This window comes from Eublepharis macularius, chromosome 17 (assembly GCF_028583425.1).
Source record: "Eublepharis macularius isolate TG4126 chromosome 17, MPM_Emac_v1.0, whole genome shotgun sequence".
Taxonomy (NCBI): Eukaryota; Metazoa; Chordata; class Lepidosauria; order Squamata; family Eublepharidae; genus Eublepharis; species Eublepharis macularius.
In genome coordinates, this window is record NC_072806.1 from 19,930,001 (window position 1) to 19,948,382 (window position 18,382).

At 45.8% G+C, this 18,382-nt stretch overlaps 1 protein-coding gene across 1 annotated transcript in view; it reads right to left on the minus strand.

The window, feature by feature from the left end:
* Positions 1-732: 732 nt before the first annotated feature.
* The window catches only part of TMEM132E (transmembrane protein 132E), a 190,017-nt gene continuing 172,367 nt past the window's right edge, over positions 733-18,382 (minus strand). The window contains exons 6-9 of the mRNA XM_055001429.1: positions 16,357-16,562; positions 13,928-14,207; positions 5,537-5,728; positions 733-3,340 (exon numbers count right to left, since the gene is read on the minus strand). Coding sequence (XP_054857404.1) covers positions 2,306-3,340; positions 5,537-5,728; positions 13,928-14,207; positions 16,357-16,562 — 1,713 coding nt within the window. The 3' untranslated portion in view covers positions 733-2,305. The remainder of the gene's footprint in view (positions 3,341-5,536; positions 5,729-13,927; positions 14,208-16,356; positions 16,563-18,382) is intronic.

An 18,382-nucleotide genomic window follows, 5' to 3' on the forward strand; every position in this document is an offset into this window, starting at 1 on the left:
GCACACATTGGATAATGCACTTTCAATGCACTTGATCAATCGTTTGAGGTGGATTTTTTGTTCCGCACACGAAAAAATCTGTTCCAAATGATCTATAAAGAGGATTGGAAGTGCATTATCCAACGTGTGCGGAATCAGCCACAGTTGTGGCCCACAGTTCCTAACAGAGTGGGAAAAGCCAGAGAGAACACAGCAGGCTTATATAGTATTTGAACATGCCAAAGGCACCCATTCCTTTGCTTTTGAAAAACAGCATACTTGTTTGCCCCAGAGTGAGAGTTGCTATAAAGGCCCCCCTCTCAACACACACACAAAGTATGGCCTTAAAATACAGCGGGTTGGATCCAGCCAGCTTTTCCACTCAATTTTGCTCAATTCCCTTTCTTACTACGGCCTTGGTCACACACAGGTTTTGTCCATGCAAGTCCCGTGATCTTGGGTGGTCAAATTGGAAGCCTCTCTCTCTTTTTCAACAATGGAAAAGCTAATGGGATCCAACCCATCACTTTATTCTTTCCATTTAATGCCCAAGAGGGGATCCTTAAATTTTGCACTCTCACACTGAAATCTCATGGGGTGCACCTCTAGCTCTAGCTCTCTAACCCCCAACTAAAATAGTATGTTTTGAACAACAGGGATGGAACAACATTAGGATGTGGAGAAGGATAATAGGGGAGGGATGCTCAAATTTTGTCCAAAGAAGTCTGTGTTGATCAAGGCAAGAATCTTTATTGTAACCTGTCGTGGGATCAAAGGAATCATTTTCATCCATCCGTGCAAACACTTGCTTCCGTTCCAGGCCACCAAATAAACTGATCAAAGAAAAACCGGAGTTGGAACATAAAAAGAGATGTGGGGGGTGGGGAGACTAGGATCCTGCAGACAAAGGTTGGACTGTTTGTTCGTGTTTAAAAATCAAAATGCAAAATTAAGCCGCCTCGTACACTGATTCACCACTAGTCTCAGATCACCTCGGTCCCAGTGCCCCTTGTGGCCATCTACACCATCTCCCTCCGGGCCCCTGTGATGTCCGCGTGACCCAAGCACCATCTCCTTCCAGCACACGGCTCCTTGTTCTTAGCTGGATTTTGTTCCCCATATTCTTTGACAGCTCAACCAAAAACAGGGGAGGGGGGGGAAGGCTCAAAGCAAAAAAGAGGGGCAGGCAGTTTTTTAATCTTTATAAGAAACGTGTGTTATATCTCACTATGGATTAGCAGCGCTGATAAGCAGGAACTGTGAGAAACAGCTGCCAGCATTGCCACTGATTGGTGCAAGGTGGGTTGGGTTGGCCAACCAAGCCATCAACAGAAACTGGTCAGGGAATGGGTTGCTCCTTGTTAAGGAGGTCATACCTTGTTTTAAAAAATGAGATGATCTCTTCCAACTTATGAGAGCCTTGATGTCCCCAAGAATTTGGGTCAGGGGTCTATGGGGCTTTGCGGTCCCTGGCCTCCGCTTCTGAAATCTGGGCAGCCATATTGGTTATTGGGCAGATCAGCTCAGTCTTGGGAGTGCCGGATCTAGGATTATGGGAAAGGCAGTGCAGGCACTAAAGGGGACAGGTGCTGTTTGGAACCACCAGGGGGCAGTACTGCCCCTGCCCCCCCTTTCACCTTCCCCATGTAGCAACAGTTAAAACTTCTTTGTGGGGCCCCAGGGCAGCTAGCGGCAGTGTGGTGCAGCCTCCTTGTTGCAACCTGGAGCCTTCTGCCCCCACCCCCACCCCACCTTGCCCCAGCAGTAGCAGTTTATGTGAGTCCCACCGGGCTGGGCAGAATCCCTGAACGTTATTCGAGAGTCAATGTTTATTGTGCAAGAAAACAAAAGCTGCAGAATCAAAGGTTTGCCTTTTGGAGATGGCCGACAAAGGCAGCGTTGGATGCTGAGAAGGCAGGGGCTGAAGTTCCCCCAAAGCAGATGCAAGGAGCTATTCCACGTTCCAGCCAATGCCTTGACTTAGACCGCCCCATCCTCTTGCCCCACCTGGGCATTGCCAGCCCACCTTTTAAACCCTTGGCTATGGACACCTCGCACCAGCACCAGCTGGCCAGCTTTGGCTAAGTCCCATTGATACCCCGTAGTTATGCGCTCTGAAGATGGCTCCCTCCAAACCACAGGAAGTCATCCCATATGATGGGACAAATCCTATCTCCCTCTGAACATAGCTAGGACTGAGGTTGTGTTTGTCCGTTTGAAGGAAAACCAGAAGAGAGCCCCAACGGATGCCAGAGGGAAATGCAAACTATCCAAATTCCCACACGAGTGCCCTTCCCCTTGGCATGTGAGTGGCGAGTCTGACCCATTACGCGATCTCCTTGATCCTATGGATGTAGTTGTGCAGTTCCTCGGGGTCTTGGAGGCCCATGTCTTGACAGACCCACTCCAAGTCCTCCTCATCAGCTATGGGGATGGAATTGTAGGCCAGCTCCTCGGAAGGCATGGTGGCAAAAGTGGTGAACTTGACCCGCTTGCGCTTGGAGGTGGGCGAGTTGAGAGGGTCCTCGCTTTGGTCCCTGGTGGAACCCCCCGAGGAGCCGTCCCCCCGCCCGTGCACCTGGCTCTGCACACTGGTTTGTGAAGAGCCGCTGCTATGGTGGTCACCATGGCAACAGGTCTGGACATTCTCCAGCGGGTTGCCCGGGCTCTCGGGCTGAGGGGAAAGGTCATTCTGGGCCCGCAACGGCTGTCCATTGCCCAAGAAGACCCAGTGGTGTGAATGGTCCATATTGGTCTGTCCTTCCGGTGGGATCCGCTTGTGCCGGTACTTAAGTACAAAAACTATACAGTTGATGAGGAAGACAAGGATGGCTAAACAGAAGACACCGAGAAGGGCGTACATGCCTATTTCCAGGTCCGTTAGGCCACGTGTCACCTGTACGTAGCCCGTAGGGATGGTTGGGAACTCCTCAGTGGGAAGAACAGCGCTGGGTGCCCGACTCTCCTGACTGGGCACCAGATGCCAATCCCCTTCCAACCTGGGCGTGGTCCCCGGAGCACCCTTCTCGCGACCGGGCTTGCTGGGAGTTTGGACAATTTCATAGTCATACGTGGGTTCCTCCTCAGAGTTGAAGTGCACACGAACATTGGCCAAGGTGGTGGCCAGCACGCTCTTGCGCTTGGTTTTCTGGCAACCCTCACAAATCATCAGCTCAGCCTTCACCAGCTCACCGGAGCCCTCGCCTTCCGCCACCACTACTGGGAAGGCCCGATCTGGTGTCACCGACACCACAGATTTGTCCTGGCTGCTCACAACCAGTGTGTAGTCCTTTGGGTCATACAAGGAGAGAGGGGCTGTTGTACCATCGCTGTACGACACCCAAAGACTCAGCAAGGCCTCCTACAAAAAAAAGGGACAAAACTGTGAGGGGGGGAAAGGGACAAGATTGTGAGAAACTGTCCATCCTTTCACAACCATCCCCGTACTTTCTTCACCAGCAGTTTTCAAAACTTTAGATAATCTGCCTTGGAACATTTGCTGAGGAACTTTTCTGTGGTGTGTGGAAGATTCTAGCATATATTCAGTTCACACTAACCAACCACCTCATTGCCCAGACGTAATTATATGCACCCTAAACCCACAGCTACATATCATCATCATTTATTGTTCTCCTTTCTCACTAGGACTTAAGATGGATTTAAAAAAAAATCTTATTTTATTTATTTTACTTCATTTATACCCCCCTTTTCTCCCCAATGGGAACTCCAAAGCAGCATACATCATTCTCCTCTCCTCCATTTCCCCCCCACAACAATCCCTGTGAGGTAAGTTGGACCAGGCGTTTTTGTGACTGGCCAAAGGTCATCCAGAGAGACACAAACAATTCAGTCAGTCAGCCAGCCAGCAACTTGGATAATATGATGAAAACTTTTGAATCTAACAGCAAAGATTCCTAGTAAAACAGAGTAACGCAGTGGGGCCAGGCAGATTACAAGTGCGAGACAGGCTATTCGGTTAATTGGCAAGCAGAGTACAAAATATGGTAAAACAATTCCATCTAGCAGCAAAAGATGCTTAATGAAAGAAAATAATGCCGTGGGGCTGGGTTTGAGGAACAGGGAAAACAGCACAAGCAGGAATTAATAGGCAAGGTTGTCAGATGCGCCTGGCTTATCTACCATGTGTATCTATTATACTCTGTACCGTATTCTGAGCCTCTGAGGATGTGTAAAGAAATAATTGTGTAGCTGTGAATCGTTTATCTTGCAGGTGGCTACTTTCATGTTCCTGACTGGCATGGGAAAGTGAGCCAAGCTACAAGTGATGAATGACACTTGCCTGGCAAGTGAACAGACTCACGTGTATTCCTCTCTGTTCACTTGCCATTCACTTGTGCTCCACTTGATCAAGTGGAGCGCAAGTGAATGGCAAGTGATCAGGGAGGAATACACGTGAGTCTGTTCACTTGCCAGGCATACACTTGCCTGGCAAATTACATTATTTGTCACTTGTAGCTTCGCTCAGTGTCCTTGGAACGTATCTCCCTGAGACATGAAATGAGCTCATCCTTGTCTTTCCCTCCCCCTACACCATCCAACCTTCTAGGCCCTGCACACCTAAATTCTAATGGTCCTTATCCCTGGGCAGGAACCTTGCCCTATAACATTGCTTCCCCCCCTTTACATCACTTCTGCCAATACTGTAGTCTGAGTGCACTGATACTGATGGATCTCTAATAAAGAAACTTTAACTGGACTCTTGGAGTGTCTACAGTGAAGTATCTGGGGATCTAACTGGCAGGCCCTGACTAGCATTCTAACTAGCCTGAAGATAGTTTTCCATGTGCATGTGGGCCATCTTTCATGTGGGCCATCAAAACACATGTGCCCTATAGAGTGCTGATCTTTTATATGACTACAGCAGCAAGGATATTATATGCGCAGTATTGGAAAAAGGAAAAAATCCCAGAAGTGGAAGAGTGGATTCAGAAGATCATGAATATGGCAGAAATGGACAAAATGACACGTAAATTGAAAGGGGAAGACACTGAAGAATTTGTGAAGACTTGGGGGAAAGTTAAAAATTATTTAGAGAAAAAATGGGACATAAGGGGGAAGTTATGGTTGTTGGAGAACTATTAAAATGGGAAGTTAAAAATATCTTTACCGGTGGACAAATGGGACTATAAAGATAAAAGTAGTAGGGGACATATATATATATATACAAAGAGTAGGGGGGGCACAAAGCTGTTGGAAGTCAATTATGGAAAGGGAGATTGGGGGGGGGGGGGGTAAAAGGGATAGATAGAATTGGGGATAATGAGAAAATAAGTGTGTAATGGACAATTAATGATATTGTAAAATAATGTGAAATTGTATAAGAGGCAATACCCACCAATAAAAATATTATTAAAAAAACAACAACACATGAGCCCTCACCAGCGGCCTGGAGGGCTACTGCCAAGAAACAAGCGATAGTTTTGCAGATTATGAGAAAGAAGGCTTGAGAAAAAGCTATCAAAATGGAGTGGCAGAGCCTTCTGGGAGATGGAGATTTAAGACACCTCTGTGCCAATACTGCTTGCTCGAGCATTACCTGCTTGGAGAAGTTGAGCGTCTGCTGAGCCGTTGTCTTGGCCACGATCGTATGACTGTTTCCGGGACTGGGGTGCAGCGAAAGGGAGAGGTTAGAGACCACCTGGGCCTTCAACTCAGTGATGGTGACTTTCTCATCAGCTACCGTCACAAGGGTCTCTCCAAGGACGGCTTCCATGAGTGGTGAAGCTACCTACAAAAGAGAAAAAGTAGACACCAAGTGGTCAAGGTTTTTTTTAAATTTCTTGTATTTATTTATTTATTTATTGTATATGCCACCCTCTCCGGAGAACATGCTTGAGATAGTTCACAAAATAAAACGGGGGGGTGGGGGGTGAGAATCACAGACTGGCATAAATATAATTGGCCTTGTCACTAAACAGGCCTAAAAGAACACAAAACTATTAGTACCCTTTAATGGTTCTCTCATAAAAGAATCCTCCGGGCTAGAAGCAGAAGGTAAAAACATTTTTTCAAAATATCAAACTCCTTAGCTGAATAGCTTGGCCTGACCTGGATAGCTCAGGTGAGCTTGATCTCATCAGATCTCAGAAGCTAAGCAGGGTCAGCCTTGGCTAGTAATTGGATGGGAGACCTCCAATGAAGACCAGGGCTGCAGAGGCAGGCAATGGCAAACTACTCTGATAGTGTCTTGCCGTGAAAACCCCACCAGGGGTCGCCCTAAGTCAGCTATGACTTGAGGGCAGTCTCTACCACAGTTGAATAGCTTAGTTGAATGTTTTGGGCGAATGCTTAAAACAGAGTGAACCGTGCAGGGAAAGGTATTCTACAGGAAAGGTGCCACCACTGAAAAAGCCCTGTCTCTCTGCAAGCATGGGCAGAGAGATCAGGGCCTGGGAAGAGGATCTTCAATGGCAAGCTAGACAGTACAGCAGTTCAGTCCAATCCTACCTTTCTTCCACCATAGTACTCAACAGATCATACATAGGAGGTCCAGACAGTCTCCGGTCCAGGCAATGAATAGATCCAGTCCTCCTTAACTTCTGAAAGGTTTTTTACTTTATTTTATTTATTTATTTAATTCAATTTCTATTCTGCCCTCCCCGCATCAGCAGGCTCAGGCTGCTGCATCTGGTGCCTTCAGATCAATTTGGATTATGATATAAGCAATTTTGACACACTCCCTTAACAGCAAGAATCCAGAGATATCATCATATACTTCGTAAAGCACTAACACCAGTAAAAAGTGCATGTACACACTGGCTGTCTCAAATGCCATTGGAGCTCATTTCTGGACAATGGAAAGAAACTCTTTGTATACTGTGATTTTGTATAAACGGAAATGACCCCCCGACACTGTATTTATAATCCTGCACCCATTTGCCTGCACCTTGACCTAGATAGCCCAGGTGAGCCTGATCTCATCAAATCTCAGAAGCTAAGCAGGATCGGCCTTGGTTAGTAACTGGATGGGAGACCTCCAGTGAAGACCAGGGTGGCAGAGGCAGGCAATGGCAAACCACCTCTGTTAGTCTCTTGCTGTGAAAACCCTGCCAGGGGTCGCCATAAGTCAGCTATGACTCAAGGGCACTCTCCACCACCCACCCACCTGCCTGTGCACTGTCGGCCGAGAAGGCCCTACTATGAGAATCTGCAAGGATGGAAGTCCACCTACTTGGGATCCAAGCAAACACCTTCTAAGAAGCCATCCCAACTGTCTAACATTTCCTCCCCTAAGCTCTGAATATGCGCCGCTCACTGCAGGCCTTCTGATACCAGTTTGAAAATAGATATGCCCACATTGAGCCATTATGAAGGCTCAATGTGTAAAAATGAGTACAGCTTCATTGAGGGAAAAAACTCATAATATTACCACCATAAAAACAAAGCATAAAATCAATATTCAACAGCCTAAAACAATTCCGAGCTTCAAGGGAGAGAGTGCTCCAACGGTGAGGTGCCACCACTGGAAAAGTCCTGTCTCTGTCAACACTTCCCTCATTTCTGCAGGATGCAGCACAGACAGTAAGGCTTGGGAGGAAGATATTTAGTGGTGGCATGAACATATCTCCCTACCTGTTCAACCTCTATGCAGAGTATATCATAAGGAAAGCTGGATTCGATCTAGAAGAAGGTGGAGTGTAAATTGGTGGGAGGAACGTTAACAATTTGAGATATGCAGATGACACCACATTTCTGGCAGAAAATAGTGAAGACATGAAACGACTACTGATGAAGGTTAAAGGGGAAAGCGCCAAAGCAGGACTACAGCTGAACATCCAGAAGACAAAAGTGATGACTACGGAGGAATTACACAATTTTAAAGTTGACAATGAGGTTGTTCATGCTCTTCTATTCCTTGGCTCATTCATCAACGAAAAGGGAGACTGCAATGAAGAAATCAGAAGAAGATTGAGACTTGGAAGAGCAGCTGTGAGGGAGCTAGAGAAGATCCTTAAAGATAAAGATGTCACACTGGGAACCAAGATCAAGATGATCCAAACCATGGCATTCCCCATTGCTATGTATGGTTGTGAAAGCTGGATAGTTAAGAAAGCTGACAGGAAGAAAATTGATTCATTTGAAATGTGGAGCTGGAGGAGTTTTGCGGATACCCTGGACAGCCAAAAAGACAAATAAGTGGGGTACTAGATCAAATCAAGCCTGACTTCTCCTTAGAAGCTAAGAGCCAAGCTACAAGTGACGAATTGTGGTCAAGTGGTCAAGTGGAGCGCAAGTAAATGGCAAGTGAACAGGGAGGAATACACGTGAGTCTGTTCACTTGCCATTCAAGTGTAATTCATCACGTGTAGCTTGGCTCTAAAATGACAAGACTAAGGCTGTCGTACTTTGGTCACATCATGAGAAAACAATATTCTCTGGAAAAGTCAACAATGCTAGGAAAAGTGGAAGGCAGCAGGAAAAGAGGAAGACCTAAAACAAGATGGCTTGACGTAATAAAAGAAGCCACGTCCTCCAGTTTGCAGGATCTGAGCAAGTCTGTCAATGATAGGACGTTTTGGAGGACTTTCATTCATAGGATCGCCAAGGTTGTAGGCAACTTGATGGCACATAACACACACACATGAACAGTATGGGTGGAAGCAGTCTTTCAAGCATATTGGCCTTTAAGGGAGAAAATTAAAGTCATTGTTTTACTCCAGAAGGCCTTTAAAATTAATTTTTATTTCATGTCCCACCTTGGGTTGATTAAAATACCCAATTTAGCATCTTGGGTATGTATTTTTACTATTTGCACATGCTCAGGGTATTTTAAGTTGGACAGAATACTTTTTTTAAAAGGGAAAGGCATGATATAAATATTCTCATAAATGAAATGGTCAACTGGACAAAATCCAAGTCAAAGGGTTTTTTTTCACACTTCCAAACAGGCACTTGTATTGGTCTATTATGCCAAAGCTGGAATATCTGTCGACATATGGTGAGAAAAGGACACACTGCCAAAACCCAATTGGCTATGCTTAAGCCACTAAAATGTGCCAGAATTGTCTAGCTCGCCATGCAAATGTTGGTAGTTGAGCTCCAACATTTTGTTATGGAGATTTGAGAAAATGGTTTTACCTCTTTGCATTTTCCTATGCAAATTTCCAGTTTGGGTATATATTGCCCTTGTTGGTTTCAATGTATTCTACAATCCTAAATTTTGGAAAGTTTACAGGCAAGACAAATGCATATGAATAATTTTTTTTTAACCTTCAAGAAAGGTAAACAAATGGAAAGGTGAAGAAAGGACATCATGATGGAGACCAAGATGAAAGGGACTACTAAATCTTTTTTCCAGTCACTGCTTCTGTTTTTTAAAACAACACACCTTAAGGAGATAATGTGCTATAATGGTTAGATTATCTGAACAATGGTTGAATTCTCTCTCTCTCAACCTAATCCACTACACAGGTCTGTTGTGAGTATAGTATGAACAAAAGGTAGGGTTGTCAATCTCCAGGAGATCTCCTGGAATTACAACTGAACTCCAGACTACAGAGGCAAGTTCAGCTGGGGAAAAATGGTTGCTTTGGAAGGTGGAGTCCAGGGCTCATTTCAAGGGGGAATGCACAGGAATGCAGTTCCAGCAGTTCCCCAAAGAGGTCACATGTCAGGTGGCCCCGCCCACCTGACTCTCAGCCATTTGGGGCCCGTTTTGGCCTGGATTGGGGCCAAAATGGCCCAGATCAGGCCTCTGACAGGTGGTGGATCACTCTCCCGTTCATCAGCCTGACCATTTTGGGCCCCTTTTCAGCCATTTTCAGCCCCTTTTTGCTATTTGGGGCCCAATTTCAGCCCTGAATGGCCAGGATTGGGTCCAAAACAGCCAGAATAGGTGATGTCAGGGGGTGTGGCATATGTGAATCAGTTACACTAATGACACACTTCTAGTGATGGCAAAAGGCGTGGCATATGCTAATGAGTTCCTCCAGCTCTTTTTCTACGAAATCACCCCTGGTGGAGTCTATGGTATTAAACCCGGCTGAGGTCTCTCCCTTACCAGGCTCCACCACCCCTCCCCATCTCAGGAGAGAGAGAGAGAGAGAGAGAGAGAGAGAGAGTTTGTTTGCCATCTGTGGTATTCAGTCCTAGTCTTTATGGCAACGTCTTCCCAAACTATACCTCCACTGTCCCATTATACAAATGGACTTATACAACAGCCATTTTGGGAGCACAGTACAAATGTTTTAATAAGAGAAATAACTATCAAGACAACAGTCATGCTGTTTCACCTTTAAGAGCTTAGTGAACCCAAATATTCATACTACAAATGTTGGAGAACCCACATCTTCAGTCCCCTTTTCTCTTCATTTTTAGTTCCTCGTTTATCTTCCTTTCATTTCATTATTATTCTCATTTTTATTATTCTGTAAAATTTCAAAAACAAAGTTTAGAAAATTGGGACAGGAAATATATTGGAGGGTGGGCTGTGCAAGCCCCTAGCAGTATGTGTGTGTGCTGTGATTGGAAACAAGCAGGCATGGTTGGAATGCAGAATCCTTAGAAGCTTGGCTTGGTTTTTGTTTTAAAAAACCCATCGGTTTTTAGTCCTTACAAAACTGTGCAGGAAATTCCTGGGAAAGGAAAGGGGGCTGGTCAGGAGGACTCCCAGCAACAGGAGCAAAAACATGGCCAATAAAGCAGTCCTGGCAACCAAGCAACGCAAGTTTGTGTCGCTGATGTCCTTTATCCAGATCTGCTTTTCTTTGCGGAATGTAAGCTAACTACACAAAAAGAATGATCTGATTTTTAAAAAAGGCACAGCAGGGGTGTGTAACAAATCTTGTAAAAGGGGCTATCCAGTGGACATATAAAAAGAAACGTTTCCGTTTTCCCTGTTGTGGGACTCTGGGTTAAAACTGCCGGCTGAAGGCTCCAGCCACCTGCTGCCAGAATACAGGCTTCAAAGGCAAAGAACCCAGTCCACAAAGCACCGTCCCCCAGAGCACCATGCACCTGTTGGGCGCTCTGTGAAATTCCCTATAGCACGCTGCGCCCAGGGAGGACAGGCTGACCTTGAGCACTTCGCACATTTGCAAGCAGCATCTGGGAGATGGAGAATTTTGCTGAGGAAGGCAATACAGTGTCGAGAAGTAGAACTAATTGTAGTCGGAAATGTCTGGCACAGGCTCAAGCCGAAGGGGGCAAAGTGGAGCCGGGAGAGAATGCACAGGAGACAGGGGAGGAAGCACTAGGTTGGAAAGGAAGATCAGGTAAGGCAGGGAAATTCAGAGGCCCAGTCTAGTTTACACTGAGGGACAAACTGTATGTCGGGGATCTGCCATCAGAGCTCCAGATGAGTAATGCAGCTTTAAAAAGCAGCCGTGAGAAAGGAAGGGGTGCAAGGAAAGCTGGGGATTGAACATGGGGCTTACACTTAGGGGTGCCATTCCCCTGCCCAGGGCGGGGGATCCCCTTCTCCCACCATCCACCCCCTGCCACGCTTACCTGGCCGGTTGGGGGGGCCCTTCCCGGAGTATGCCTCCAGGTGGCGCAGCACGCTCCCATGCCTACAGCAGCTCGATTCGGGCCGAATCAAACCCTACAGCGGGCTCGATTCGGGACTCCCAGGCCACCCCTTGACCCACGTGATGATGTCCCTTCCCAGAAGGGACATCATCATGCAAGCTGGTAGCACATGCGCAACCAGGAACACAGCGAGGTAAGTGCCAGGCCCCTGATCTCCCACCAGGGGTGTCGGGGGACCTGGCAACCCGACTTCCACATGCAAAGCATATGCTCTCCTAGTGAGCCACTAGGGCAGATGCTAGACTGTTCTGTTCAGAATTCCTTGACTAACAGTGCACTCCTAAGCAGAGTTACTCCACTCTAAGACGATTGATTTCAATGGACTTAGACTGGAATAACTCTGTTTAGGATTGGACCGTAAATGCTCCACTAGATCAAAAATTCCTTCTGCACAGGAAACTACTGTGTCAGGTTTGAGTCTCATTTTTTCCGTCCCCCCAAATGATAATTTTCTACATGTATATTCTACATATACATTTCTTTTTATTGGTGTGGCAGGGTAGTCAGTCACCCTAGAAGCCTGACGTGGTACAGTCCTGACCCCACAGAGCCCCAGTTTAAGTACAGTTCTAAACAAACGAGAAGTATAAGTATGATGATAAGCTCGGTGAATATGTTTTAAAGTAAGAAAAACTAATGAATGGATCGTTTTGTCTTAGCAAGAACTGTTGCCAAAAGCATACCAAAAAGGCACCAAGGGTAAAAATTGTGTTAATTTAAGGTGCCCATTTGCCTTGACCTGGATAGCCCAGATAAACCCAATCTCATCAGATCTTGGAAGATAAGCAGGGTCAGGCTTAGTAATTGGATGGGAGACTTCCAAGGAAGACGGGGGTTACTATGCAAAGGGAAGAAATAGCAAACCACCTCTGCTAGTCTCTTGCCTTGAAAACCCCAGCAGGGCTCGCCATAAGTCAGCTATGACTTGACAGCATTTTCCATTAGGGGGTGCGCACTGAAAACAAAAAATTCTGTTTCATTTTCAGATCCAGGGGTTCTGAGCCAACTATGCACCATTACTGGTTTTTTTCCAGCTGGGGGTGCTCCTGGCTCGGATCTATCCGTTTGTTTTTTTTCATTATCATGTGTTTCAGCCCTGCTCTTTGCAATGTGGGCTTCCAGGCTCTTTGGGGCAGCTGTTTTTGCATTGAACGGCACCAAAATCACACAGAACACCGTCCTCCCTCTAAACCATCACCCCACCTAGTTTTCCCTCAGTTACACTTCATAAACACACAACAACAGACTTGAAGAAGGCACATATTGCTAGGCGCACATGATGAAAAACTGGCTGGCTAGGGGAAAGTGAGGAGGGGGTGACATCATTAACAATCCTGCTTTATATTCCCTTTTTTCCTATTCTATAGTGCCAATAAATTATCATCTTCGGTTCATGTCTCCTTGGACTTACTCCCAGGGAAGTACAGCATATGATTGAATTGCAGCATATGATTGCAGCATATGATTGAAGTCTTCCGGGATTTTAACAAGTTTGATTGATTGAACAGAGCATCACCCCCCAAGTGCCCTGATTTGGGGGGAGACAGACTGCTGCAAAACAAACCGAGCGGCACCCAGCAGGCGTATTCAGATGTAAGTCCCATGTTATTCAATAGTGCTTACTCCCAGGGAAGCGTCTTTCAAATTGCAGCCTTCCAAACACTGATAGGAGGGGAGGGGAGAGGTCTCCCCTTGCAGGGACCTGATTAGCAAGGAGGGAGACAATGTCATTTCCTGGGCAGCAATGGGGCAGGTGGGAGACGCACTCATGAGCATTGCTCATTCCCCCTTCCCACCAGGAGAGTTAATTAAAAACGTAAGATAATTAATAACGTAAGAGCTCTCTCCCTTTGGGATCTGATTGGTGCTGTACAGGAAAACAAGATGCTGCCCTGCAAGGCGAGTCCAGTGCCTGCCTTCTTGCTGCTGCTGCTGCAAGGTACAATATGACACAAAACACATAAACTTTTTGGTGGGAGGAACTTGTTACAATTTAGTTTCCCGGATTCGGGTCACCATTCCGGAAGCTACTTTAAAAAAACAAAACAGCGATTTCCAGGTGTATTTTCAGCAATTTTTTCCATTATGCACACCCCTACTTTCCATCAACAAGGCACCCCTTTTTAGGGCAGATTTTCAACCTTGGAATGTGTAAAACAATAATAAGAGGACCTCTGATCATGCGCAGAATGGCTTTGCATCGCTACTGACATCGCAGTACAATGCTGTCTTAAGAGCACATGACAAGCACCCAGGAAAAACTCCAAATCAAAGGAATTTGCAGTCAAAGAAGTTCATATTTAGTGCTTTGTCTAGCTTAAGCTCCTTCTCCCCCATCTGAGAGAACAGATGCAGAAGAAATGCAGTTGGCATTGCAGGGTACTGGTTTGGCTTTTACCTTGAACAAGGTGGTACCAGGCTCTCGGCCAGCTAGTGTGTTGCTGTCTACGATGTGGGCCACCCGGGGATCTTCTATCCTCATGAAGTCGCTCACCAGGTCTGTGACCTCTACCATCCACTCGGGGCCGAGCATAGTGACCACCTGGTCTGTGCCCTCGGAGGAGGTGGTGTGGAACTGGGTGAACACTTGCAGGGTGGCATGCTGGTACTGCAGGGTGCAGCCCCGGCTCTGCCGTCGTTCTTCTTCCTCTTCATCATCATCGCTCTCCCGTATTGTCCTGTGGGCAGTCGAGGGAGTCAACAGAATTGGGTCACAGGCCAGATCATGCCGTGCAGTTCCCTTGCTATGAACCCCAGTTCTTGTCTAGCCAGTGATGGAGATTTATATTACTGTTTAAAACATTTATGAAACCTGCTTTTCTCCCAGGAAACTGAGACCCAAGGCAAGTAACGGGAATAAAAAATTAAGCATTAAAACAGCCAGCAATAACAATTTTTTTTTAAAAGTCCAGTTACCCTTCATAGACAGAGAGTTAAAAACCACTCTCAAAGGTTGAGTCTTACATCTCCTCCAAAAATGCATAGATCGTCTAATGTCTTCTGGAACACTGTCTCACATGATTAGAGTAGCTACCCAAAAAGCTTATAAATGGGCAGCTGATGTTTGTATCCTGGCACTAGCAGGAATTACTAAATGGCTGGGCAGAGCTACTGCATGGACTCCTACCAGGAGAGGCAGCCCTTGACATATGGGGGCCCTGGGTCGCAGCAGCTAGTATCAGCCCAACGCTCAGTTACTGAAATCTCAAATAATGAATGGGCAGCATTTAGGCCAATTAAATTTGCATACATTTGCATATGTGCAACATCGAGAGCTATGGAGTACATGTTCTATTTTTGGCACCCGAACCAACCATTATCTGAGAAGATAAAGATTGATCCTTTACCGGAATCAGGGTCGGATGCATAAATTGAGGGAAATGTAGTCCAGTCACGATCTCCATATTTGAAAGGTTTACTCATCAATACCTCGGGCATGGTGGGGAGGCTGGGGGGGATCTTATTGAAATAAATGAGAAAGGCCTCTGTGCGGAGACAGGAGCACAGATTGTCCTCACCCATTCAAACAAGAAGTTCCAAACTCTTTATTCTGAAAGTGGTCCTTGCCGCATCCTCAATCTATGGCTGTCTTTGTCACAACAGACGTGGGGAGTGATCTCCATCTCCTGCTCTCTACCCAGTGCTGACTGGTGCCCACGATGAGACCCTCCGCTGCCTGCTACCGGCACATCTCCAGCCCCTCCAGACCAGCTTGAGGAGACCAAGGATGGCGTGCGGCAGTTTAAGCACCGAGCATCACTTGGTGTTGGTTGTTTCTTGGGAAGAAAAGGAAGGAGACGACCAATTCTGCAGCTCCATTCACAGAAAGGCCAAGGGCCCATTTTTTAACTGGGACAAGACGCTGCTGTAGCACAGTGGTTAAGTGATTAGGCTGTGAATCAGCACTCTACTGGTTCGAATCCCACTACTGCCACGAGCTCAGTTGGTGGCCTTGGGTAAGCCACTCCTCTCAGCCCCAGCTGTATGGTGGGGATAACACTAAGAGCCAAGCTACAAGTGACGAATGACACTTGCCTGGCAAGTGAACAGACTCACGTGTATTCCTCCCTGTTCACTTGCCATTCACTTGCGCTCCACTTGAGCAAGTGAATGGCAAGTGAACAGGGAGCAATACCCGTGAGTCTGTTCACTTGCCAGGCAAGTGTCATTCGTCACTTGTAGCTTGGCTCTGACATGGACTGTTCACCAATCTGAGAAGGGCACTAATCGGTCTAGAAGAGAGGTATATAAGCGCAGTCATTATTATATTTAATCAACAAAAATGTGCATGTCCTATGGACACCTTCCTGAGCATGAGCCCCATTGAACAACATGGGACTTACTTCTCAATGGACTTGCATAAAATGGCTCTCATGGTATATGAATATGGTTGAGATCCAGAGGAGTAAGCCATGTTAGTCTGTAGTAGCAAAATAGCAAAGAGTCCAGTACCACCTTTAAGACTAACCAACTTTACTGTAGCATAAGCTTTCAAGAACCACAGGTCTCTTCGTTAGATGCATCTGACGAAGAGAGCTGTGGCTCTCGAAAGCTTATGCTACAATAAAGTTGGTTCATCTTAAAGGTGCTACTGGACTCGTTACGAATATGGTCGAGGCTGCCTTTTCAGAAAGAGCCTGGCATAGCTTTTAGACCTCACTGTGCCTCTGTCTCAAACAGCTCAGGCAGATTGCGATCCCTCCTTTCCTCTTATTCCCTTAGAAGTTCACTGATTCATAAATCTTCAGCAGCGGAAAAGAATTATTCCTTATTCCAATCCCTCCCCCCTCCTTGCCCCCCCCACACACTGCCGACCCACTTGCCTACCTCCGGTCAGGCAGGATGGGAACCCGCCAGCCCTTCACTTGGCTGAGCCGTGAGTCAGAAAGCTCAATGTGAAGGGGAAGCTTGGGGACCCAGACGGTCATTTCCAGGAGGGCGCTGAGGTGATCGTAGCTGAAGGAGACCCCTGCGTTCATGGAACCCCTGGACTCCTTGCCACTCACAAAGACGTAGTCACAGCTGCTAGACACCTGCAGAAGTGGGGGGAGGGAGAAGATATGGTAAGGGAAGACAGTGTTGATTAACAGATCCTAGACTGAGCATGTCAATAAAGAAGGAGGGGCCGTGGCTCAGTGGCAGAGTATCTGCTTGGCACGCACAAGGTCCCAGGTTCAATCCTGAGCATCTCCAGTTAAAAAGATCAGGTAGGAGGTGATGTGAAAGGCCCTGGGAGACAATATCGACCATGACAGATGAAAGGTCTAACTCAACAGAAAGTAGATCCAGAGGAGTTAGCCGTGTTAGTCTGTAGTAGCAAAATAGAAAAGAGTCCAGTAGCACCTTTAAGACTAACCAACTTTACTGCAGCATAAGCTTTCGAGAATCACAGCTCTCTTCATCAGAAAGCTTATGCTACAGTAAAGCTGGTTAGTCTTAAAAGTGCTACTGGACTCTTTTCAACAGAAAGTAGTTTCCTATGAAGAATGCAACATGAGTTAAGGTGAATTGCAGCACTTCCAATGCGCTTGTGGCCCAGGGTTCTCATGAGTTGTCACTGAAAAGTCAATCGCAATCTTTGCAGGCCTTCCTTCTCCTGTTTTTTGGGCCTTTTGGATGTGTCAAAAATAGAGATATTGGGTAAAGTGGATTGCTCTACAGGCATTCAGAATTTGGAAGCCTATCGAAAAAATTTCCAAGCAATATGGTTTCCTATTGTGCAATTTTTACAGGAAAAAGATATTGTTTCTTCTAACATTCATTGTCAAGAACTATTGAATTTCTAGATGTATGGAACTCCTTAGGAATTGTTATATTTTGGGTTTTGTATGATTATGTTTATGTGGAATGGGTTTTGTATGGTTATGTTTTAAGTTAATGTGGAATAAATTTATTATAATAATAATTTAAAAAAAAATAGAGTTAAGACCAGATTTCACAAACGTTGTAGTGTGATTGGGATATCCTAATTTCCATTTAGCTTCTCTGTGACCTTGGACCCGTTGCGCTCTCTCAACCTACCATACCTCACAGGTTGGGTGTTCCGAAGACGCAATAAAGAGGGGGAGAATGATGCTACGATCCCATTGGGGGGAGAGTAACATGCAAATAAAGAGACAACAGGAACAACATCCAGAAACAAAGTCAAAAGGCCCACATGGTTCCCAATTGCAGGAAAGAAAGGCAGACTTAAAAATGTTTTAACTGAATAAATAGGTTCGTCCCTGGGGAAGACTATCCTAAAAGTATAAGAGTTCAGTTGCCCGATCGTTCAAAGTTTAAGCACCAGGTCAAAACAATTCTCCCTTCACCAGCAACACGGGGGACAAACGTGAGGTTTTGTTGTTGTTTTAACCAATTGTTCTATTGCTTTTACGCACACCTTTAACGATTAATGATTGCTTATTTCCTGTCATTTTTTCCCTTGCATTTTAGCATATTTCATGGCATCTCAATATTTCCTATTCTGCTTTTACTGCAGAGGCTGCTAACCCGGTCACAGGTGTGCTTCTTTTACGACCTTGTAGGTTGTTTGTTAGCAAGGCATATATTTTTGTTTTATGTATTTTGCGTGTAAAAATAAATAAATACTTTAAAAAAATGTTCTGGGTAGTTGCTGTTTGTTCCTGAATTGCGATTTCACAGTGTGTGGTTATAAACTGCCTTGGGTCCTTCTGGTAAAAAACAGAGGAAGAGACGGGTGTACAAATCCAGCAGCTAACACTTGTTTGGAAAGGCCTTCAGGGGAGACTTTGTTTTTATTTATCAAGATATTTATGCCCTGCTTTCCCCCCACTGAGGATCCCAAGATAATTATGACATCCTTCTCATGTTATCATATCCTTACAACAAC